This window comes from Haliotis asinina, chromosome 2 (genome assembly GCF_037392515.1).
Source record: "Haliotis asinina isolate JCU_RB_2024 chromosome 2, JCU_Hal_asi_v2, whole genome shotgun sequence".
Taxonomy (NCBI): domain Eukaryota; kingdom Metazoa; phylum Mollusca; class Gastropoda; order Lepetellida; family Haliotidae; genus Haliotis; species Haliotis asinina.
Window position 1 is genome coordinate 86,506,758 of NC_090281.1, and position 26,972 is coordinate 86,533,729.

At 40.2% G+C, this 26,972-nt stretch overlaps 1 protein-coding gene across 1 annotated transcript in view; it reads left to right on the forward strand.

The window, feature by feature from the left end:
• LOC137274509 (uncharacterized) overlaps positions 1-26,972 on the forward strand; it is a 108,736-nt gene that overhangs the window by 47,393 nt on the left and 34,371 nt on the right. The window contains exons 4-8 of the mRNA XM_067807732.1: positions 9,957-10,031; positions 17,676-17,755; positions 22,470-22,590; positions 25,181-25,272; positions 25,972-26,098. Of these exons, the coding sequence (XP_067663833.1) occupies positions 9,957-10,031; positions 17,676-17,755; positions 22,470-22,590; positions 25,181-25,272; positions 25,972-26,098 (495 nt within the window). The remainder of the gene's footprint in view (positions 1-9,956; positions 10,032-17,675; positions 17,756-22,469; positions 22,591-25,180; positions 25,273-25,971; positions 26,099-26,972) is intronic.

Genomic DNA, 26,972 nt, shown 5'->3' on the forward strand with positions numbered 1-26,972 from the left:
GCCAAGGCAAGTGGTTTCCCTACTACTTACAGTAATACTCACAAGTAATGGACATGACCCGGCGTGTTCTATGTCGATTCTGTCATTCAGTGGACGTCATGTGTCGAGATCCCCTCATCGTCCTGACTCTGTGGCACAAGTAATATATTTTTTGACTGGCTCGAGAAGACGTTACATCGAATCTCCAATTAAGTGTTTCCTCTGTGGATTCAAACATGGCACGTTATCATTTTAATTGTGTCCCTTGTTCCCTCGAAGTAATCAAGCTGGCGGTATCTTACAGATGCCTTCCATCGTGGTCCTTTGTTCCAAGGCATATTGCTACCTTTTTAAAGCAGAACATTAATCACACAAATTATATTATCGTACTGACCTAGACATGGAGGTCGATAAGAAACTGAACTTTGCCTAACGTGGTTGATATACGAGAGCTAGGTCGTTATAAAACTATGCATTAAAATTGTTTAGGTTAGAACCATATTGCAGCCACTTTAGTCATTGTGCAAGTCAAGATACCGTAAGAACGATTGGGTATTACACCTCATCCGTTTACTGTTGATTACAAAGAACAGACCGTTTCATCACTGTGTAACAGTCGGTGTCCTCACTGGATAACAATCAATATCATCACCGTCTTACAGTCGGTGTCATCACTGTGTAACACTCGGTGTCATCACTGTCTAACAGTCGGTATCATCACTGCCTTATAGTCGGTGTCGTCACTACATAACAGTCTGTGTCATCACTGCATAACAGTCGATGCCATTACTGCAGAGCAGTGTCAAACGTATGCCAACCGAAGATTGTTGTGAAAATAACTACTAATAATAAAGTATAACATCGTTTGCCATGTGCAAACTGGTTCACAACTAGCCTTCATTCTGTCTTATTGTTGGGAGTGGTTTACTTCTGGTGTGCTGAGCTCCGTGACCATTGGTGACAATTTACCACATGTTTGTACTGCCAGTCCACATACCTAAGACGATGAGCTTGCTACAACTACAACCTTACTGCGTGCATGTCTCTCGGCGACACTCGTGTTTACAGCAACAAAGAGGAGCCTATTGAGATGTGTACGTGTAAATCATTAAGTGTATAAAAGCACGACTTGACAACCCTTCCCTAACACTGACGGCAGCAATTATGCACATGATACGCGGTGTATTACTGATGTATTTCCCTTTGTTAACCATGACAAGGCACTGGTCCCGCACATCGTGTGAATCAATGTATAATAGGTATATGCAAATGTGCAGCCCCCTCGCGTACTCACTAACCTCAACAAGCTAGCGTTTAATACCCATTGCACTCAAATGGAATATCAATTTCTATTTTGATGAAACCAAAAAACAACAAGGATTAAACTGAAATGATTAATTGGACGGAGGGGGGATATTCTTTTATTATATACAGTGTTTGATTTTACTGTAGATATTAATATAATTTTTATATTATATGTTTCCTAGTATAAAAGCTTAACCGTGATATCTCGCTTAGGTACCGTAGTATGCAATAAGGCCCCTTCCGGCATTCTCTCACATGGGCATTTCGTTTGTCTCGAACTATATACCGAACCAAAAAAGTTACAGTTATGAATATATTGTGTGTTATTGCATTGAAATTGAATGTCTGTTCTTCTCGAAACAAATTCCACAAATATGATCCCTGACCTTTAAGGTCAGTATATTCTCGATTATCCATCAAACCTTCCATGCTTAACTTATTTTCCACGTGTGACAGACGTTCTAAACACGCTCTTGCATGTAGTCAGTGACTGTAGGAGGATGTAACCTCCTACAGTCCCCAGTATCTCTCTATGTCGGAGGCAATGAAACACCTGGACACGTTGAGGGAATGAAGGTAGCGTCAGTCACATGTTTACAGATTTCACGTAGATTTCAACAATGACATTAATTCAAACATCGTTTGCTTTGTCAGTTAAAACAAAACTCACTCGCTCAGACCCCGAGATCTGCTACAAAACATTAGTCCTCGACAGACACTAATGACAATAGCATCAGTCTACAACATGGTTTAAGCGAGAGTGCATGTGTGAGTGACCTTAGCTAAATGCAACTTCGATCTTGCACTTGGTGGGCATGAGGTGCACGGTGTTTGAATAGAAGGGGCTGGGGGCAGAGATGAGATCCTACACTTCCTTCACATGTTGTACGGACGAAGGTTTTTTTAACCAGGAGGCTGCCCGTCCCACACGCACCCGCACCCGCACCCGCACCCGCACCCGCACCCGCACCCACATCTCCACCCCAACCCGTACCGTCCTTCTTTCACATTAGGCATTAGACATTACAGTTTCGAGCGCATGTACGACAGCTAAACAGCTGTCGACAGCTCAACAGCTTCACCCTTCCGGTCTGTAGGTGTACTTCCTCACCTGAAGATGTCAGTAACTCACGGTAGTTCTTGAATATTGATCTACCTGTCTCGATTGTTCTTATTAGCATCGAGAACAATGGGTAGGTATGCATTGTTTACCAACCGATCTATTGTCCGGATGTGTCCGTGCACTTTGGGGGACACAAGATAATGCAGGACTTGGCACACTTGGTGTACACGATCGATATCTTGACATGTGGGAAAACGGTCTGTATATTGTGAAAGGGATAATGTGTTGGTATACCATTATTGGAACAATGACCCACCCAGCATATTCAGTTATGTGACTTCAGTGTGTTGTTTGTTGTTTAACAGCTCACGCATCACTATTTCATCTGTGTAAAGGCTGTCTGTAAATAATCGAATCTGTACCAAACAATCCAGTGATTCCTGTCATGAACATCGATCTACGCAGTGACATTTGTCAAAGAAGTAAACGAGTTTGATCCCTGACGATTTTAGCCATGCTGAAGACCAATTTATATCCGGGAGATATTATATATTTGAGTGAGTGAGTATGGTTTTACGCCGCTTTAAGCGATAGTCCGGCAATATCAGGGTGGGGAATGCCAGGAATGGGCTACACACGTTGTACCAGCGCTTTAGCCGTATTTGAAAGCAGGGAGATGAAAACATATTGTTCTTAAGGTGACCTAGTGAGTGAATGAGTGAGTGAGTAAGGGAAGTTATATATTTGAGTGAGTATGATTTTACGCCGCTTCTAGCAACATTCCAAGCAATATCACGTCGAGCTTACCACATTGTAAAGATGTTGGGAATGGAACCCGGATCTTCAGCGTGACGAGTGAACCACTAACAACCACTAGGCTCCCCTGCTGCCCTAAGGTGACCAGGATACATAAACTGACGATCAAAAGAAAGTTGTCACTTTCTGTGGTGGACTAAAATATAAACGAACACTCAATTTATGTGCATGTAAACATTTAATAACGCGTTGTCAATCTTTTGCGCAATATCGAGGTGATGGACTTAAAAGATCGCCTTTAACAGTCGCTGTAAACATTGTGGGTACAAAATGCTTTTTCACACAACGCGTTAAAGCAAGCATGGCCAATGTTTTCGTGAATCCTGTGACTAACGATTTGAGAGACGCTATCAATGCCTCGATGTGACCTTCACAACGCCTTCTCATGGATGACGACAAACGTCTGATTATGTAAGCCGGTATGCATTGCCGCGTATCGTGTAAGAACAGTCTTTCTTTTTACGGCGGTACACCCTAATATTAATCTCACGTCTGCATGGAACATATTAAATCTACTCTCACCAGTGAACCGAATATGATGCCATTCTCGCCGCTGCCAACGTCGTACACGTCGGGCCCACTGTAGTCCTTGCGAGACTATGTTTGTCGGTCAGCGCTATTCCTGATACCACCACGACGCAATCGTTTCCTCACTGTGTGTCGGCTTCCTGGATGACCCAGTGCCATTCCTGCAGATTCCGTCAATGTCAGGAACCGACAGCGTAGATGTGACGTGCGTAGAAATATATCTTGCCCGGGTGTCACTGCCAACCCGAAGCCTGTTACATGTTCTGTCAGTCTGGTGGCACTGCTGGAACAACTTAGTGATGGTCTGGCGTGAACGTCCAAACGCTCTTGCAATACGTCTCTTTGACGTCCCCGACATGATCATGGTGGTGACTGTCTCTCTCCCCTCTGCACTTAAACGTGGCATCGCTCGGATGTTTTTCTGGTTGACGTGACAGTGTATGGCCATTTGGATTGAGATATGTAGTGGTATCTGCATGGAGATTCCATGGAAAACCGGAAAAGTAGTTTTGGTTTTAGGATGGCAGCAAGTGCACTGACTGGTGCAGGAGCTGGATTCTTTGCAAATGGGTGGATTATGTTCGCATGCAGTGTTTCCATATGTCGCTAACATTTTGGGATTATGCGCAATTTTAATGTTATAGCTTTCTTTTGATCGTCAGTTTATTAAACAAACACAAAGGACGGTCAAGCAAAGGTAGAGTCAAACTGGGTGTATCTTACTTGAATGGACAATACAGTGGAAAATCCCGGTAGTCTGGAAATCTGGCTTTCTGAACGACTTCTGTCGGGATATTTGTAATAGGATATAAACAGGATACAAACTGAATAATGATTTCTTAATCCTGACCCTTGTCAAACCTAAGTCATCGCGGATGGTACAGTTTGGATTAACGAAATGTCTTTTTCGTTTAGATACCATGACATTCTGACGGAAGGCCCAGGTACAAATAACACACATGCTTACTGAACGGTATTATCGTGGCAGGGATAGTCGTATCGATTTTTTAAGCTATCCGAAAATTTCAAATCGTCACCCGATTAATGTGGAAACGAAGTCACCCAGCAGGAAGGGTTGTTATTTGGCTCCACAGATCCGTATAATGTTTGCATGATTGAAACACTGTTTATTAACACTCCGTAATGTTTGCACAGAGATTTCTCGAGGTGTGATTGTTTGTGTTACAGATATGGTTGCACATCATTTGGCGCAACGCTCAGGTATTCTATTGTTATGTTTTTGATAATTTTATGAAGTTTCATTTAACGTGACTTAAATTACGTCAGTTTTTCCCTGCAAATTTGTACGCTATGCAAACATTCTCTGTAAGGTTTTGTCTCTAATCGTATACGTCTCTTTTCGCCCACGTCTCCAGTCTCCAACAAAACCAAAGCTGACTAATTAGGATGAAAAGATGCACCCTTACACTTATAATGAAACCGCCCCACCAGGGCTATTGTGACTTTAACTGCTTTAACATTTAGTGCAGTTAGAAGATAAGTGTATCAAATATGAATTCCATCATTTATTTAGGTGTAAAGCATTGGCGATTGAAAGTTCATGTCTTAGTACTGATTGTTTTTTTTGAACGGGACTAACATGTAAAAATGTAAACAACATTTTATTTCCAAGAGATATATGTTAGCTTGGTCGACGTGTGCAAAGGCAACAAATTTACATGATTTGTAGTATTTTGTTACCTTTTTTTTCTCTGGTGAAAGTTTGGTTTAACTTCTTCTCTGCTCATAATGTAAATATTCTTCTCAACTGTTAGGCAGATAATGTTTAGAGGGTTGTTATTTTCCCCCTTAAAACCAGATGATATATTTTCTAATGTTCATTCAATTTGCCACGAGCCATGTGGACAATTTGGCCCATACTTCCTTTACAAAACTACACTCAAACAGGAGATGCCACACAAACTCTCGTGTCTGTTTACATGTGCATAATGGCTCTAAATCCAGTCTTGTCTCATGTATTAGCTGTTATAGTATTCTAAGCAATCTTGCATTGGAAATACTTCAAAGTTACACTCTGTGTACATCTATTGGGCATTAAATGTATACATACCCAATAATTCTGGGCAAATCGTCTTCCTAATATTTCTTTCCATTAAGACATTAAATATCTTTTAATAAATAAAGTCATTTTATACCTCTGTATACCTCTTTTTCTTCTTTCAAATAAAAGAGTCCAGTTTCAGATCATGGGGGTGACGCTTGTTTATCATGGCGTAATCTGTGGTCAACAGACCATGAAGTGTTGTTTTAAGAATGTAGGCGAATAAGAGAACCACCCCTCTGTAACAGGTGCGTGTAACACATATATAAGTTGTTCATTGTGAATAAGTACGCCAGGTAAACGTTCCCTGTAACAGGTGTATGTAACATGTATATTATTTGTTGATTGCAAATTAGGACACAAGGTAAACATTCTGTGTAACAGGTGTATGTAACATACCAGTATATATCAGCTGCTGATTGCGAATTAGGACACAAGGTAAACGTTCCCTTTATCAGGTGCGTGTAACATGTATATCAGTTGTTGATTGCGAATTAGGACACGAGGTAAACGTTCCCTTTATCAGGTGCGTGTAACATGTATATCAGTTGTTGATTGCGAATTAGGACACGAGATAAACGTTCCCTTTATCAGGTGCGTGTAACATGTATATCAGTTGTTGATTGCGAATTAGGACACAAGGTAAACGTTCCCTCTATCAGGTGCGTGTAACATGTATATCAGTTGTTGATTGCGAATTAGGACACAAGGTAAACGTTCCCTTTATCAGGTGCGTGTAATATGTATATCAGTTGTTGATTGCGAATTAGGACACAAGGTAAACGTTCCCTTTATCAGGTGCGTGTAACACATATATAAGTTGTTCATTGTGAATAAGTACGCCAGGTAAACGTTCCCTGTAACAGGTGTATGTAACATGTATATTATTTGTTGATTGCAAATTAGGACACAAGGTAAACATTCTGTGTAACAGGTGTATGTAACATACCAGTATATATCAGCTGCTGATTGCGAATTAGGACACAAGGTAAACGTTCCCTTTATCAGGTGCGTGTAACATGTATATCAGTTGTTGATTGCGAATTAGGACACGAGGTAAACGTTCCCTTTATCAGGTGCGTGCAACATGTATATCAGTTGTTGATTGCGAATTAGGACACGAGGTAAACGTTCCCTTTATCAGGTGCGTGTAACATGTATATCAGTTGTTGATTGCGAATTAGGACACGAGGTAAACGTTCCCTTTATCAGGTGCGTGTAACATGTATATCAGTTGTTGATTGCGAATTAGGACACAAGGTAAACGTTCCCTTTATCAGGTGCGTGTAACATGTATATCAGTTGTTGATTGCGAATTAGGACACGAGGTAAACGTTCCCTTTATCAGGTGCGTGTAACATGTATATCAGTTGTTGATTGCGAATTAGGACACAAGGTAAACGTTCCCTTTATCAGGTGCGTGTAACATATATATCAGTTGTTGATTGCGAATTAGGACACGAGATAAACGTTCCCTTTATCAGGTGCGTGTAACATATATATCAGTTGTTGATTGCGAATTAGGACACAAGGTAAACGTTCCCTTTATCAGGTGCGTGTAACATATATATCAGTTGTTGATTGCGAATTAGGACACAAGGTAAACGTTCCCTTTATCAGGTGCGTGTAACATGTATATCAGTTGTTGATTGCGAATTAGGACACGAGGTAAACGTTCCCTTTATCAGGTGCGTGTAACATGTATATCAGTTGTTGATTGCGAATTAGGACACAAGGTAAACGTTCCCGTTATCAGGTGCGTGTAATATGTATATCAGTTGTTGATTGCGAATTAGGACACAAGGTAAACGTTCCCTTTATCAGGTGCGTGTAACATGTATATCAGTTGTTGATTGCGAATTAGGACACAAGGTAAACGTTCCCTTTATCAGGTGCGTGTAACATGTATATCAGCTGTTGATTGCGAATTAGGACACAAGGTAAACGTTCCCTTTATCAGGTGCGTGTAATATGTTCACATCAGTTGTTGATTGCGAATTAGGACACAAGGTAAACGTTCCCTTCATCAGGTGCGTGTAACATGTATATCAGTTGTTGATAGCGAATTAGGACACAAGGTAAACATTCGCTATATCAGGTGCGTGTAATATGTATATCAGTTGTTGATTGCTAATTAGGACACGAGGTAAACGTTCCCTTTATCAGGTGCGTGTAACATGTATATCAGTTGTTGATTGCGAATTAGGACACAAGGTAAACGTTCCCTTTATCAGGTGCGTGTAATATGTATATCAGTTGTTGATTGCGAATTAGGACACACGGTAAACGTTCCCTTTATCAGGTGCGTGTAACATGTATATCAGTTGTTGATTGCGAATTAGGACACGAGGTAAACGTTCCCTTTATCAGGTGCGTGTAACATGTATATCAGCTGTTGATTGCGAATTAGGACACAAGGTAAACGTTCCCTTTATCAGGTGCGTGTAATATGTTCACATCAGTTGTTGATTGCGAATTAGGACACAAGGTAAACGTTCCCTTCATCAGGTGCGTGTAACATGTATATCAGTTGTTGATTGCGAATTAGGACACAAGGTAAACATTCGCTATATCAGGTACGTGTAATATGTATATCAGTTGTTGATTGCTAATTAGGACACGAGGTAAACGTTCCCTTTATCAGGTGCGTGTAACATGTATATCAGTTGTTGATTGCGAATTAGGACACAAGGTAAACGTCCCCTTTATCAGGTGCGTGTAACATGTATATCAGTTGTTGATTGCGAATTAGGACACAAGGTAAACGTTCCCTTTATCAGGTGCGTGTAATATGTATATCAGTTGTTGATTGCGAATTAGGACACAAGGTAAACGTTCCCTTTATCAGGTGCGTGTAACATGTATATCAGTTGTTGATTGCGAATTAGGACACAAGGTAAACGTTCCCTTTATCAGGTGCGTGTAACATATATATCAGTTGTTGATTGCGAATTAGGACACAAGGTAAACGTTCCCTTTATCAGGTGCGTGTAACATATATATCAGTTGTTGATTGCGAATTAGGACACAAGGTAAACGTTCTCTGTAACAGAAGTTCATAATTTTCTGAATCATATGAATATTCAAGTTTTCAAAAGCAAGCTAGAACATTCTAAAAGAAGAGATGTGAAATCGTTTAACTGCGAATAAGCTTTAAGAGGGCTAGGAAAAAGGTCTCTGCAACACACACACATGGTATTTATTGTTAATTTGCCCTACGCGAAATGAATGCGTTTCGCATTAGACATATATGATATTGCTTGCTGATAGCGAATTGACTCACAAGGTAAACGTTAGTGTGATATATGTCAGCTAATTAGCTCACTTGGTGAACGTTTTCTGTAAGAGAGATATGTGATAGATATCACATGTTGATTGTTAATTGGCACGCAAGGTAAACGAAATTGACGGTTTCACAGAAGACTAAGCATAATTCCTTAATAATGTTATCAATTTCATATCCATAATTCTGAATTAAACTGTTAATGCAAACATTTAATTTCAATAAAGCAGACACGCAAAAAGGTCTTATTGTTGAACCGTATGAAACGCTATGACATCCCTATAATGACAATTGCATTAAAGAACAACATTGATAGAGGAGAAATCGACTACATTAGAAACATATGCGTCTCGATTTCTCTACCTCCTTCAGAGCTCAACAATAGCCGCCCGCATCGCGCAGAAGCCGTTCGTTTGACAAGATAGCAAAACCATGCTGATTTAATTTACAGCAATCATATTTTCTCGATATGCTCATATTTACTACAGTGAATCGATGAACTTTTGACTGCTCCATCTTGCGTTTAAATATCGCATAGTCATCAACGTGTTTAATCGTTAACTCAAGCGTTAAGTCTAGTTAGGATGGACCTCTGTATCTGCTTGTGTTCAGGTAATCAAATAAGATATGGATTTTTAATGTGTTAGAAGCGAATGTGGCTACCAGCTTATTGTAACATGATAAGCTGTTTAGGCCGACAACGTCGCCGTGCCTTAGGGAAACTTGCCCTGATGATTCGTAATTTAGTTTGTTAGTTTTGACACACTTTCCCCAAGCAGAAATCATTTGTGGAAGTGGGAGCTTTTATTAGATAATTCCTAGCCCATGTGCCAGTCAAAATTTGTCAGCTGTCCGATTATTGCTTGAATATTTGACCAATCAGAGAGAAGTTCAACTGTCACATGCGATTCTACTTTCAGGTGCTCCTAGAGAAACCAACGATGCCGGATTGTGTGATGAGAGTAATCTCAAACTGGACGAATGGCCATGGGTTGGTAAGTGGTGAATGCATGCAGCCTAGCTGATGGCTTCCCGTTTTGATACTCTCTGCCTCCCTCCCTCCCTCCCTCTCTCTCCCTCTCCACCCAACCCGCACGCCCCCCTCTCTTTTACTCAGCTTCCCTCTGTCTCTGTTCAACGTTTCTGCTTCATTCCCTCTCTCATTCTTTCTTTCCCCATTTCCCTTCTATTCTTCCCCTCCCCCACCTTTCTTCGGCATTCCGTACATGTTTTCATTCCTCGCTCTCTCCTTCCTACACTCGCCTGTTTCTGACACCCCTATCGCATCTCTCTCGTGTTCTGCCTATCTCTCTCTCTCTCTCTCTCGTTTTCTGCTGTTGTCTTTCTCTCCATCACCGCTCTCTCATTCGGCAGAAGCCGTCATTAGAAAAAAAACATGTTCATTTTACCCTCTCTCTGGGAATGCACCCCACCCCTTCCCCCTCCCCAATACCGAGTAGACTCCCCATCCCATACATCTCCATAATGGCTGACTGGCATTCACCTTCACATTATCTCCTTAGTCATAAAATGATTTACAAATCATGCTGCTTGATGGACCTGACTTTTAAACATCACGGGGCGTATTCGATTCGCAAACACTGATTAATGGCGTCAACGGTGAGCTTTCATTAACAAACATCCAGCTTTTTTGTCCAAGTGCCTTCTCTGTTGACAAGGTTACACGTCCTAACTGATACTAGGGAATGTCTTCGTGGATACTCGGATCACAGAGTCGGTGTTTCGAATTCGCCCGGGAGCATCCTTAATAGAGCCCAAATGTTTATGCATTGATGCCAGTGTAGGCAGCTGTGACTCCACTAAGATCTGAAGTAAGACATAGCTGATCAATGTCTCCCCACTGTTCTAAGCTAGTGGATGGGTAATTATTGCCGAGCTTCTGATGGCCCGTCGGTACATACTTATCATCCTCCAGTGAGGGGCTTTTTCTATGCTTTTCCTATTTTTTTTTCTTTCAAAAAGCCAATTGATCATGCCCCCGAAAATGGACAGCAGATTGTTTGACGGCCGTCTTGAGGGTAATAAGTTAGAGAGAAAGCCACGGCATTGTGATCGATCTACAGGGGGATTGGGCCTCTCTCCGGATAAGTATCTCAGTTAAACACGACTTCTCACCATTAACTAATCCTTGGAAAATTGAGGAATAAGAGATAAGCAGAGCGAGGCATGAAGAAATGGACAGTGATCTCCGCCAATTACCTCGTGCACCCCCGTTCTGCACACGGCCTGTAACTCACGTCCAGCTTCAAACCATTGTACCGGCATCTAGGGATCGTACAAAAAACTGCATTACTTTGCTGGCCAGACGGCAGGCTTTCTTCGGGGGGGTTTTTTGGTGTGAAAAAACAGAGTATTTCTTTAATCGGTGTAATAAAGATTATTTGTCTTGACTGTGTGAGCTGGTACGTTATAATATTAAATAAATCTAAAAAACACGATTTTATACTGATCTGCGATTATTATTGATATATTGCCCATATTAAACAGAACGATAAAAGGTAATACATCCACTCACCTGCTCCTTGTATTTCTTTCTGAAAAGTACCCATGAGGATTTCAACCTTTTCATATATCGTGTTGATATTTTTTCTGAACAAAAATAAGTGTATCTTTTATTAGACATCTAACTTTTGAAATGCTCCCCTAAAGCAAAGGAATAAGGATCGACGCGTTGTTCTAGTGGGAGAAATATGTCTGTTTGCTCATCGTGTGAAAAAGAATCAGGATTTGAAGCCCAAATATGTACAAAACTGATGTGTTCTGTAGTTTTGTTACTGTTTTGTTACTACGAACCACGAAACATGTTAAAGCAAAAGGTGTTTACGATTGGTCACGTGTGAATCATGTGATCCGCCTGCAATCAATTTGCTGAAGAAGAAGATCAAATAAAGATGTTTTTATCAGATACACGGGAGTTATAGGGAGAACATCGATAGCAGGTTGGAGAAGAGTGAGAGTGTATCAACATAGACAATAGACTGACTTTCTGGGAAGTTCAACATTGTCCCTTTTTCAATACTCATTTAAATCGAACAAGTCTGTTCTCAAGTTGGCCCAGTCGTGTATGTTGCGGTAGTACGCTATACAGAATTATCTCCCTTGGCACGCCCAACCTCTATGATCGTGAGTTCGACTCCCGCTCTTTGATTCTAGTCTTGTGGGCTTCATAACGCTAAACAGAGTTATTTCCTTTCGAAAAATGACCGTAACGGTGGGTTTGAATCCCTTCTTCCCTATGTTTCCAGCCTTGTCTCCATCATACAGAGTTGTGTCTCTTCAGAGATGATCCTGGTCGTGGGTTCGAATCCTTTTTCCAAAATGTTTCTAGGTTTATCAGCACCGTACCTGTGAAAAAGTAAAGGCGTGAGACGTGCACTTTTCGGGGTGACCTCGCACACAACGCCTTTAGATGCTGTATAACTGGACTTTTGTTGAAAGACGTGTGATCACTAGCGCCATTCTCACGCTTGAACCGTTTCAGTTTCATTATTAGTCAAAATGAAAATATTTACTCACATAACCTTAAAGTAAAGCAAAATGCAACAAAATGTAATAATGATAAAGGTTGTTCACAAAACGGAATAACTGTTGTTGCCAGGTAGTATGAATATGAAACAAACAAAAACATATCTCTCATTTTTTATATGTCTGTTCAGGATTTTACCCCAAAAAAGAAGTTATTTCTATGAGTGTTGTCTGGGACTCCATTGTAGGGATTATTACAAACAAGAAGAACATAAAATACAGCTGACTTGAAATAGCAGCTAGATTTGCAGACGCAATCAAATCCAGACCAGCAGCAACACTGGTGACTAGCGTTTTCTTTAGAAATCCTGTTTTTGAATATCGGAGTGTCGAAATTGCTGGAGAATTGGTGACTAAGAAAGTCCCGGCATGGCTGCACTGGGGTAGACTCATGGACAGTTAGTCTCCAGTAATTTGACGTTGCTTCGCCTGACAATGGCCGTCCTGACAACGCCTGAGTGATAGATAACTGCGGGACGCAAGTCAAATGTAAATTTATAGTCAAATTACCAATTATTAAAGCAATACTTGTCCCGTTTATGTATTAATCGTATTACTTTAGGTTCATTTCATTGGAAGTAATGATATCGACGAAAGGAACAAGAACTGAATAGGATTTTGGTTTGAAGGGAGGTCGCGTTTTGAGTAAAAAACTCTTCACTTGACTGAAGACGCTGCAAGGAGCTTGGATAGGTACGGGAGTAACTATAATCTCGCGACAAACCGACTGATGTGAAATTGAACGGAAACATCTCGCGCAACCGGATGTGATGATTGGAGATAGGTTTTCTACACAAACGGTGGTCCCAGCTGAGATGCCCTGTTTAAAGAAATTCTCAAAACCGGAAGTGGGACTCACGGAGCGCGTGAATAGCACGCGCGGCTCATGTCTACTCTGTGTGTCTCTCGTCTCATTACTAGCGTCTTATCGGCAGGCTTACATTATCGTGTCTTTGCAATCCTTTTCTCAATTACGACGCTGATTTTATCTTTCATTCGTGAATATCGCCAGCAGTCGCTCGGAAGAATAGAAAACGGAAACATTTAAGCATCAGCCCGCTTGTAAACCGCTAACATTATCGCCGTGAGAAGAAAAGCCAGAATATCGAGATTGAGCTACCACTAGGCAAGAGGGTTTGTCAAAGAAGGGTTAAACTAACGGCTGTCAGCACATTAAATGACGCTCTTATCTGCTTAAATCACTAGTCTTAAATGAGCTGGAAATTCCAAATAAGGAGCTATCACTGTAGATATAACTATCTCCTTTCTGAGTCAACATCATGTTTAAGTTAACGCCTGTGTAGGTCACGCATACTGCCGCAAATTACCGATCGATAATAGCCCAACTCCAAACAGCTGTATCTAAAAAACTCCCGATCTTTTTATAACGCAATAACTCTTCTAACAGCCATACATTTTTAACACTGTTGGGTGTTTGATTTTACAAGAGATACTACGGTAGAACGAGGCGCGGAGATAGCGACTTCTATTAGATGCTATCCCACAGTTTCCGGTTGGCGGAGTGATATTTGTTCTGCACTGAGGCCGGACTTCCGACCATTGAACAAGTGTTTGTACTTGGTTCTACGTTCCACGACAAATAGGTGCATTTAAGTTGTCAAAAAAAAGCCTCGAATAATTGTTTGGTGGACCTCTTTGTCTCCAGAAATGATAAAAAATAGACAATGCACAATAATTATGTGAACCATAAGAATGTAGCACAAAATCCGACGTGTTAATGATAATAATTGACAATAATAAGATACATATTCGCTGTGTGAGGGACCCGTGAAGGTTCCGGGGTAGAACAGGCCTTCAGCAACCCATGCTTGCCATAAAAGGCGGCTATGCTTGTCGTAAGAGGCGACTAACGGGCTCGCTGACTTGGTTGACACGTGTTCGGTTCCCAATTGCGCAGATCGATGTTCATGTTGTTGATCACTGGATTGTCTGGTCCAGACCGCCGCCATATGGCTGGAATATTGCTGAGTGCGGCGTAAAACTAAACTCACTCACGCTACATGAGGAACTGGCCAGAATTCGACATACATAATTATATCTTTTTAATGTGAATGCAATTCCAAGAAATAATGTATCCTACAGGGACACACGCACGCACGCACGCTCGCACGCACGCACGCACACACGTTTGTAATGACTTTCAGCAACAGTTTGTGTCATCACTAATTTTCAGTTATCCATTCATGTGATTTTCATCTCTTGTTAGCCTTCATACCCAATGAAATCTTTTTCGGATCCTCGTCATGCCTCGTTCGATCCCCACATGGGTACAATGTGTGAAGCCCCTTTCTGGTGTCCCCCGCCGTGATGTTGCTGGAATATTGCTAAGCGCGGCATGAAACCAAATTCACTCACATTTTCGGAGCTCAACCAGCACTGTGGTTTTATATTTATTAGATAAATCTAACTGAAGAGATTAGATATTGACAAGTCAACAAGGCAGTAATTCCATTTATAATGTACTGATATTCTGGAGGCGTACTTCTGTTTATTCTGCTGTGGGTCAACCAACACGGATCGCCAAGGAAAAAGATAGAAACATGCTTCTCTGCTTTTTATATTGATACACGTGCAGCACGTGCATTTGTACCTTTGATGTATCCGCGTCAACGACATAGAACCTTAATCCCATGTTTTGTTTTGTTTTCGTGACGGGGATATCGACCTTTTCTAGATGGGTAGCGAGAAAGGTGATATATGCCGGGCAAACACTATCGTTAACCCGGAACACATACAACGTGCACCGACTTGACCTTATTTATTGGACAACCAATGGTGCTCTCCTACCAGTCTTTCATCTGAATGGGAACCGCTCTCAACGTCGAGTTAAGATAATTCTAGTTTATTCATGAGCTTTGATGTCGGAGTGAACTTGATACATACTCTTGGTTGAGAAGAGTGCTTACTGTCAACTATTGGAAATCTTTTAATAATCATGGAAATTTCAATGTTCAATGTAAATCTTTTCTCTTTGTTCAGGTTCAGGTTCTGTGTATGCAAGTTCATTCGTTTTGACCGAATCGTTATATTTGATTGTCAAGTGTGGTTATTGGAAGGTATTACAGATGACAGTAGGAAGCTTATACCTGATAAAACTAGGAATTGAGTAATATCACAAAATACCGAAAACAGGGGAATCAAATCATGGAGGATTCCATGAGATAATTAATTTCGCTTTTTGTACCTCGATACTGAAAAGGCCGAAATGTTGGAGAAAACAAAAGTAATAAAGGCCACGGTTTAAAACTCTCTGTTTAATCTGCCAATACGTGAGAATCGGTGTTTAGTAAGCGAGAGATATGCTGTTTATATTTTTAAAAACGCCAAAAAGAAGACAAAGTGTAAGAACATCTTTCCTAGTGTGTCACATACTTTAGTGTCTGTAACATCCAACTTTGAATTGCTTTTTTCAGACAGTGAGTGACTTTAGTTTTACACCGCCCTCAGCTTTATTTCATCGATATGACACCGTTCTGTGAATAATCGCGTCAGGACCCAATACGCAAATGGGATACACGATGAAATGCGTCAACCAACTCAACGAGCCTGACCACCCAATACAGTTAGTGGCCTCTTTCGACAAGCATGAGTTACTGAAGATCAGTTTTAATCCGGCTTTTCACCGGTGATTTGTTTTTCAGCAAAATGTTTGTCGGAACAGGCTACGGACATGATCGGGTGCCCCGACTGGATTTTCCCTAGCGGACCAGTGGCTATTCCGGACACTGACTGACTTCACTAGCCCGAAATCTAAATGCAGACACGCGTTTCGTCGACATCATTTCGTTGCTGTAATATAAATCCTGTTTTGATGCAGGTCTTTCACGTTTGTCTTTTTGGTGAAATTCACGAACATTGGTATGAGACTGACATCCAAGAACATGACCACATGTGTCTGGCACAACTAAGGAACGCAACTCATGGCGACTTCCGGCATCTTTGCCACCCGTCCACTGAAATCAAGCAAAAATTAGTTTCGAATACTGGATTTGCAAACCACAACACATATGTTTGAAATATTTTGAGTTTGAACCTGTCTACATGTATATTCTTCAGACCTACTTATCTTTCAACTGGATCGTCGCCTAGAGGGGAAGGCGTTCGTTCATCACGGCGATGGCTTTCGATTCCCCTCAGTACACTGTGTAGAGCGATTTCTTGCGGTCCCTTTGCGTGATAGTTCTGGAATATCACTGAAAGTGGCGTGAAACAACACTGAATTGGGTCTCTCACTCTCTCACACTCTCATTTGTGGAGCACAGTGGTGCACAGTTAACATGCCAAAGGCCCGGGATCGAATCCCGGTGGAAACTGCAAACATTTGTGACCATGGTCTAATACTGTGTTGTGTCCCTGGGCAAGGTATTTCGTCCACACAGCAGTCAGCCTACCCAGCTGTTTATGATAGATACCTGGGAAACGGATTACGGCCCTATACAGTCTCACTTAGCTCTTAGTAGCAGGTTTGAAAGTACAAGTCCGTCAGGGTAATGACGTAACGTCATAGAGCAGCATCGCGTTGGATTCTAGGCGCAAACATTCGCATAATTATTAATATTTCCAGATTAATGTGATATAACTAGAAGTAACAGCAGAGGCAAGCACTGTTAAACCAGCAAAACCACTATCTCGCTTTTACACGTTGACATAAGTTACGGTTTAGACGTTCAAAGCACTGCCACTAAATGCTGTCTTATCAATAATACAGGAGCAGCGTCATTAAACTCAGATCTTAGTGCTCGCTACTGCTTTGCGATGGTCTGAGAACATCCCATTACAGAACAAGCAGGACCAGTGCCAATCAGAGCGTCACTTACTAGAGCACGATAGTGAAGGTCTAAATGCACTTTCTAACCGTGTAACCGCGAAATGCTTCACACGAGGCATACCGAACGACATTTAGCAATTACAGATGTTAACACCTCTTCTCTCTCTCTGCCTTCCCCTCTCTCTCTGCCTATCTCTCTCTCTCCTTTTCTGTTATTGCCTTTCTGTCCATCCCCTCCCTCTCGTTCTGATTCAGCTACAGCAGTCATCAGGAGGCCATCATCATGTTCTTCTTTACCCTTCAGGTCCCTATACCAGCAGGCCATATTTTTGTCCAATCAGCGGCGGTTTTACGTTTCGGACTTTCAGCAGATTGACCAATGAGGTAGGTTGTTACGTTTTGCTCTGATCAGGTCACTCGTTTAACAGTTTGTTTTTGAAGTCATGGTTTGAATATCCATTTGTGGTTAACACAAATTTCGCAATAAAAACAACTGGACTGTTTAATGTTTTCTGCTGAAAAGAAAGTAATGAAGTGGAATGAACGCAAGTACATGAAATGAAAGAATTCGGTTGCTTAGAGTGTTCTGTGGAATGTCTTGGAAATAGTTTTGTGATATTATTCAACTTAAAATTTTCTGTTTTTGAGTTTTCGTTCTTAGCGAGAAGAAAAAATATTTTTGTATGAAATTTAGGACCTGGTTAATCGTGAATGGACCAACTATATAATGTTTTGGTTATTTTGTATAGGCGAACTGCTTATTTTAATGCTTGAAGGTATACGGTGGTTTGGGGATTTTTCTCTGAAAATAAGAACACATTCTATTTTACAACACAATTATCAAAATATCAAGTACTACTACTACTACTACTATTACTACTACTACTACTACTACTACTACTACTACTACCAACATTACAAATACAAAGATAGTATGAAAGTAATTTGACCATTGTAGATCTGTTACCATGATCATTGCATCTTTTTTTAATAATTTGTACGGGTTGAATATCACATTGGTCGTTTCCTTGTCTTCCTTTAAGCGTAAACAAATCTCAGTAATATGATATAAAATACATCAAACGACTAACAGTAAGACTATCAATAACAAAAGATAATGGGGTTTTCAGTGTTAAGCTAAGCAAATAAAATAACTGAGACACGACTAGAAATGCAGGTGACAAGTTTTAGGAAGTAGCGTATACAGACGTCAAATGCTGCCATGTGTTTGTCAGTTTCTGTCTGTTCAATTACATGACAATGGAGCTTTTAGTGGCAGCTGTATAGTGGAGTATCCTTTGTCTCACCATATCCAAATTACTGCCCGAGCTAGTTGCCCACCTGCAAGACCATCTCTACTTCCCGTGTTTAGGAGGCCAGTTCCCTGTATGAAATATGCAGCCAGCAGCGTTTAGGAGCACAGGCTATTGAGACATGCAACCAGCATGTTAGTTTCAAACAGATTTAGTTCCTGGGACGGAGCAGTATTTGTGAGGCTATCATTCTTATGATTATGAAACTTCCATTTAAAAATCTTGTAACTTTTATCAGTTATACAACATAAGTTTTATTTCGGACTGCTCTCTCTCAGAAAGGTATATATTTTAGTAACTTTTGGATGTTGAGCCCTTTACGGGATTCGAACTCACATTCTGAGAGTAAGACACCAGCTCAGTCACCACAGCTTCCACACACACACAAAAAGAAATGCTGACGACTGGAAGAATTAGGAGCAGCGTCCGAAATTACCGCCGCCGGCCAGGAGGCCCAGCGCCGGTTGTTATTGTATCGGGCCGGCTGTTTCAAATATCTTTTTGGTATTTTGATAAAACGTCTCTTTGTGCCATAGGCTTTGCTAACTGATCTTGTAGCAACCCTGTACAGTGTAGTCTATTTAATACCAAAATGGGTCTGCAGATTTCATTTAGGTCCTGACGGCTGCAGGCCATTACAGTATTGCAAAGACTGATGATGATGATGATGATGATGATGATGATAATGATACTACTGGTGGTTGACTGACATTGGCAGAATACCTGCTGCCAGAAGCACCACCCCTCTAACACTGTATATGCTGCTGTATGGAGAAGACTGCACCATTGGAAAGTGGACATATTCTCCAAGAACCCATTCGTTGTTTCGGCCAGAAAAGTCTCTTCGGTGTCTGGGCTGCATGTAAATCGGACAAGAACTCTTTGCTTACAATGTGCCCAACCAGCTGTCTGTACCAGGTGCACCTGGACCCTCTTTGCATTCAAATATGTTAATCTGTAAATAAACATAATATCAATATCAACGATAATGTCAATATCAATATCAACAACACCGTTGTTTTAACCCACTCTGTCTCCAAATGTATTTCCCCTGTTTCCATTTTGGAATTCTGTGCTGGAACCTTGGTCCATTAATGAAAGTGTCTCTAAATCTTTCATCTCGTGGAATGTAATGGATGGGAAATATAGATGGAGCGTGATACTGCGGTGGGCACATGTTACTTGATCTCGGTTTCCACGTTACTGGTAATATAGCCAGGAAACATATGGTACCGTGTGGCAGTGCAGAAAGGATTAAATGAAAAAACCGAACAATTCTGTACAAGATCAATGTATAAAATTATGTGAACAAAGCGAATTTATCATGTATTATGCTAATATGCATGTCGACGAATCAGTCGACACAGGCCCAGAAAGAAGCTATTTCTGTGCTTGTGTCATTTTAACATATTGGTATCTATATGCTTTAATTTACTTTAATTAAAACACTGTAAATTCAATTAAAATACTTGAGAATGTAATAACCAGTCACTAAATATTAAAGGTCGATACCAGAGAATAACCAAAATATGTACTTGCGTAAAATAGAGGTGAAAAGCATATAGTAGATCACTAAAAACTAGTACTATTTGCGAAAAAGGTCAGTATGAAATGTTACACTGGGCCAATAAACCACGTTTTGAAAAAAAGCCAACTTTGTTACAGATATTCGGAATTAAAATACATTAAATCAGTGTTATTGCTAAATATTTATTGAATGCCCTGAAACTTTACCAAATCAGATATCGGTGGTATTTTGATTCATTTGCTAAAGATCACAAATTGACTACATTCCCAAATTAAAAATGTTTTAAAAATATAAAAACGCGTGTTTTAGTTCTACGAAATGTTTTATCTATCACGTGTGGCCACAAATAGTCTACAGCTGATAAAACGATATATCTATGTCTTAAAAACCTCTTTTGGATGTCCCCTTTGCACACTAATGCCCCTTTTACAGCTTTCAGCTCCTTGGGGGGATGCCATTATTGGTCTCGGTAAAAGTCAACCGCCATCCTTAATTAGTGCTTGTACACTCTCTTCAAACCAATGTGGCTTTCCTCAAGTCAAAAGGACCTTGATGAAAATCAGACTCTTTAGTAATGGCTATTGGATTATTCCTAATTCAATATCTGTAATAGATTGATGCACAGAATGTTAAAAAGGAGAAATCTGCAGCCTGCTAGCGACTTTGAGGAACGATTTGACATAATGTAAGTGGGTTTGTATGCTCTTAACATTAGATAGAGATTGTCACCATCCAACTTGCATGGATCCGGCAGATAACGAGCTAATATGGCAACTATAAATCAGATTCCACGGTAAAGAAAACGTCAATAAATGGCTTTTAATATTTTGTCCTCAAAGTTTTTTATATCCCCAACAGCTATTTCCACAAATCAATATTTCCATTCAAAAATAACATTTAAAAGCACACTTAGCATTTCTTTGCGAAGATGTTAGTAACTTTTCGACAAAAACGAGTTGTTTCAGCGTTTGTGGTTCTCTTCTAAGATTACCGAAAACTAAACGACAAACTGTTAGAATTTTAGCATTTTCCTACAAAAATTACTGAAAGGCAAGTGAAGATATTTTGAACAAAACAACCGACGACATCCCCGAAAGAAAGCACTTGATGAATGGCATAGTTTATTACACTTGCAGAACTTCTGCTCTTTCTGGAGGCTTTAGGCTCCAAAGGCCATCACTTAGAGACGTCGCGGACATTAATTTAAATCTTGACACACGAAGAAAGGGTCATTTCATGAATGAAGATGGACGGTTGACCTTGTATATGGCATTTGTATGGTATTATAGCAGAAAATGTTCCCGAGAATGATTTCACCGTTGAATTAGATGCCTTTTTATAATACAAGTGTCCTTGGGATTTGTCACGATATTGCAGAACCGTGTCAACGTGAATTGCAAACAACGACTGAAATGTGTTGTTCTCATATATTTATATCGAGTTATCCGTAATTTGAGAAAGTGAGTGTGTGAGTGAGTGAGTTTACCGACGCTTTTAACAGTACTCCCGTTAAATCACGGCTCGTCGGATTTATGTTGGAGGAAGGACTGCAGTGATTGTATCATGTTCGACATAATACTCATGTAGAGGCTGTAAAGTTATATTTTCTTCAAACATATAAACTAATTATCCGCCGCAACGCGTTTTGCGGGGGGTATTATAATGCTTCCTTCCGTCCGCGCAGAGTGATCTTTTCCGGAACAAAACTCTAAAATCGTTCAATATTTCTTAACCAAACTTGACATGTAGATTGGTCTAGTGGTGTACTGGTGCCTTTTAATAGTTTTGGAATTCTGAATAAAATATTTTTCTCGTTTCCATGGCAACAAGACTGAAATTGGAGTTAATGCGGGGGATATTGATGACTTTGTCTTCTTTCGTTATTCATGTTTTCGAGATAGGACAAACGTTAATCCAGAGAACACAACGCCATGCTACAAGCTGTATCTGAACCATGCCATGCGATATCCTCTGGATACTCGAGGCTGTCGTTAGTGGAGTGCCGTTCTTTATAAAGCTCATGGTCATTGATATTTATTCAGTCATTGTCTTGTAAACTCTATATGCCAGACTCTCTAAGTAGGGCAGCTGACGCTCATTATCGCCAATATAGAGTCCACCCTTCACAAAACGCAAAAGAACGGTGACAATTATATGAAGAGATCACTGAATATCGCTAACGACACGCCTATCGGAAGCACGTAATCACATGATCATATGACGTAACTTCCGGCTGAGCGTATGAGTGTTGTTTCAGGACGTTTGCGAAGACGAATGGCGACGGTCGCAGCTGGAGATCGAATGTCTTAGCGGGGACGGACTTGACTTCATTGCCCCCACCGGCAGTATCTGCAACCCCTTTCTGAGACACGGTGTTTGTAAGTACCAGTTTACTCGCAATCCACAGGCGGCACTGATTGTTGTTGAGTTTAAGCGGACGTCAACAAATGAACGCTAAAGCTAACTAATATATAACACCAGTAATTGATGAAACATATACACTGCATGAAAAAAACCCAAATATTTCGAATGTTGCTGTACTTTTACTCTACTGTGACGTTTAATCTGTACGCAACAAAATGCATCTTACTACAATTACATTTCATATGAATGAGGAGCACTTAATGCACGTGCACACTGAAACCAAGTGGGTGCGGCTAAAAGGGGAACCTCACATCACTGACGCCTCTGAACACTATTCTGTTGTTCTAAAACCGACGCAACTAACACAATGATAATAGTAAATTCATGGTTCGAATCCCTAAATACGCAATGTGGTTAATATGTCATACTGACATTGTAAGATCATTTCTGTAATCTGTAGTTCCGTAAACTAATAATGTATTTCTTTTAAGTAGAAATACTGAATATATAGTTCGTTTTCCTTCACCAATTCAAGCTAGTTTTAAAAAAATTGTAATCGATACAAATGTCAGTTTTTAAATCCTAATTGACCTATGTTATTTTAAAGATTTGAAATGAAGATTCGTTTCCGTTCCAGTAGACATGGGAACAAAACGTGGACAAAAATAGCACTGGTTTTAGATAATGCCCCCTGTAGGCTTGGGAAGGAATCATTTGTCACCGGACTAAATGAAAGAATCACCGTATCCTACAGAGCAGTGTGTGCAGTAGGGATTTATTTTTGGCCTCTGGGAACTTCCTCTCTGATCCATCCCAGGACATACATGTTGAAGAATGGAATGTCCATTCTTGTTACAGAAATTACCATTGCTCTGTCACTGAGTGCACCCATGACTAGAGGCAAAGTGAGCCAATACAAGTTGATCCTAATATGGTTTTCATGATGCCTGTTTGGAAATTATTTCTAGACATTTCACTTTTGGTATTGTCAGGAGCGATTTAATAAGACATTGTGTTAACCTAATCCGAAAATGGTTAGAAAGTGTGTATTCCATATCATCACATTCTGTAACACATTGCGTCAGATCAGCCGCGCCTGTATTGTTCATCTGAGCATTGTTCCTAACATATTTATAAATTTTAAAAATGACTGTAAGGAAGTATTTTGTTCAGTATCTTGTGGACTTGTAGAATTTCCTGCGTGAATCTCATTTCCGGTGTCCTTTGTCATGATATTGCTGGAATGTTGCTAAAAGCTGCGGACAACCACACTCACTCACTTGCTAAGTCGCATATATATTGCACCTAATCTAGTTATCACCCAAGTAAGTTACAGCAACCCGTGCTTGTCGTTAGAGGCAAATAACTGGATTGAGTGCTCATGCTGTTGACCACTAGATTGTGATTACGTTTGTTCAGTATATTTTCCTATGTGAATAATTTACATTCTCGGAAAGTCGTTGATCAATGTGTACATATAAAATGCAACACGGATATTCATATTATGGTAACACTGAATATTTATTGCGTATCTGCGAATTGGCTTCTATCCAAACATGTGACCGGCACCCTGTACCTACTTTAGTGGGGTTGTGTTATTGACCATTGTGCAGAGTCAGCAATTCAGGCCCATCTCGGGTTACTGACACTCAGTAACTAGGTCTTTGAATGAAGGTCCGGGAGGAACGAATATGACCTTCCTCTTTACACTGCATGTACAACTTGACAGACCTCTCACAAAGCTGTGTAACTGTGGATGGAATTACATTGAGGAACTTCTGAACTGAAGCCATTTCCCCAGTGTTTGATCTTAGGAATCAGTCAAATATTTCAACAAAGCGTTAAGTTAAGACAAAACTTGGGTCTTACAGTACACACTAGAAATGAAAATTTTAGTAGATATATTTTCCTCTCTGTTTGTCATAGTGTGATGTACGTTTTATGTTATCGTTATGAAGACATGTCTTTCAAAATATTGCAAAGTACAGTACAGTATAGCACAGTACAGTGCAGTACTGTACGACAGCAGATATAGTTGATTACCTTTTCGATGTAGTCAGTTTTATTTGTATTTCTGAAACAATACATGTAATTAGAACTTTGGCCTCGGGGCTTTCCTGTTCTTTCACTCACAAAAAGAGACATGTTCTTGGAAAATTGCTGTCACGGATCATGGGGAGGTAAAGTCAAGTTATCAGGAGATTATTTCCTGTCTTACCGGAAGTGCCCTTAGACGATCTACCATATTAGTCATGACAATGCTTCATCAACACACAAGAAGGACAAGTTTAGAAATCAAGAAATCTTCGATGCGACAATGCTGAAACATAAAGTAACACAGTATAGCTACAAAGCGAATCGTCTTTACAATGCTACAGGACAATGCTTCAAGACAAAGTGCACAACAAGACTGCAAGACAATGTGCACAGTAATGCTGCAAGACAAAATTACACAACAAAGTTGCAAGACAAGTTACACAACAATGCTCCAAGACAAGATTACACCAAATTGCTGCAAGACAAAGTCACGTCATCTGATTTTGAAAACCAAGAAGGAATGTTTACCGTTCCTCATGATACAAATTTACCCTCTGTCTGTTTCAGGGAAAAGGTTAACATGTTGTGCAGGCTGGGAGAACAACGGCTTCATTTTTATCGTGGCCTCGGACGTATCTGAGAAGCCTCGATACTGCCTGGTATGAAGTTATCAGATATCAACCAGACTTTTTGAAAACTATTTAGCACGACATATGTGTCTGCTAAACATTTGTGATTATCCAGTACATATTTCTATTTGTTGAGAGTATGTGATATGTTTATTAGAACAAAATTAAAAACAATTGTTATATTTCGCTTCTTTGATAACGCGTGCCTGTTTGGTACTTAGTTGTGGTATAATAAAGGCAGGCTACAACTGACTGTCCTTTTTCCTTAGGTCCTTGAATGCCAGTAATGGCGGTTATGCATGGTAGAAGCTTTTTCCGAACTAACCACGTGTAAATGACATTTGGGGATAATTATTCAGAGCTTTAGAAACTTCAAAGTATGGATGTGACGATACAGGAAATTGACGATACGATACGTATCGCGATATCTTGGAACGATGCGATACGATTTGATGCACATCACGATAATTACGCTGTCTTTAGTTAAAAACGTGCATTTTTCTAGTGAAAATTGACATGTTTAGGTCAACGATACGTTTCCCGATAAGCCAAAAAGTATCGATATATTTATCATCCGATAAAGTATCACGATTGTCGATGCTACGATATATCGTCACAGCTCTACTGCAAAGTACACAGTAACTGTAAAACTTAAGAGCAAATTCAAATTAAAAGCCCGGTATCTAATATCTAATTGCACACCTTTAATCACCTTTAATTGTTTTGTAGCGGTTCCCCAAGAACCAGGATGGTGAGTTCTCGGTTCTTATCTACTTCAACGTGATCTGCCCAGAAGAACCAGATGGCAAACCTCCTCATGGAATAGAGTATTACGAAATGCGTATGCGCAGACGAGGTAGGAATTTAGTTTTCTGGATACTCACTACTGCTATGAAACGATGTATCTTACATAACCCAACAGGGCGATTTGTTACTCTATTCCTCAATGAGCAATATCATTTTCGCTTCAGACTAATTAGCGAGCTCGTTCTAATGACGGTTTTTATTGTTTGCGAATCCCATCAAATGACGTCATATACACAAATTGTCACAAACAAATACAGAGTCATTCATAATAAATGACGTCAATAAGGCTCCTTCCTTATTTGGGAGAAATAACCCACAATGTTCCCGTAGCACGTGGGCTTCTCTTTGTATTGTGTCTTATAAATCATGCTACTTGGTATTGCATGGTGTGTTTATTACAACTTGATGTTAGCGGCTTGTTAACTGACACTTTCCTTTGTAATAGTTTCCTAATTTCTGCCATTCAGTATACAACTTTTTAGGGTATAACTCAAGACCTCATCTGCCAAAGAAAATGCATTAATAACAATCGTCTTTAGTTTACCTCCTTGTAACAAGGTTGTTCGTTAACTGTGAAGCTCTCGATGCCTCTATAAATGACCACGTTGAGCGATTCTGATATATTACCGGTTTACAACGTTTCTTTAAAACCACCGAACTTTTCCCATTCCACAACATAAAAAACGTATATTGGGGTAACATAGTTAGTCTTCTGAAAGACTATTTCTCTTAGTTGATCAAGACATTATGTAAATGATTCAAGGGTCCTCGTTCAATCAGAGCTTCATTGTAGATACTACGGAATATCGTGTTAGTTCTGTCTCTTACTGTGAGTTATGGCACTCACATTTGATACGCTATCAAATGTAGGTCCTATTGTGACTTTACGGCGTCCTTGGCATTTTCTGTTCCTTGCTTGCAAA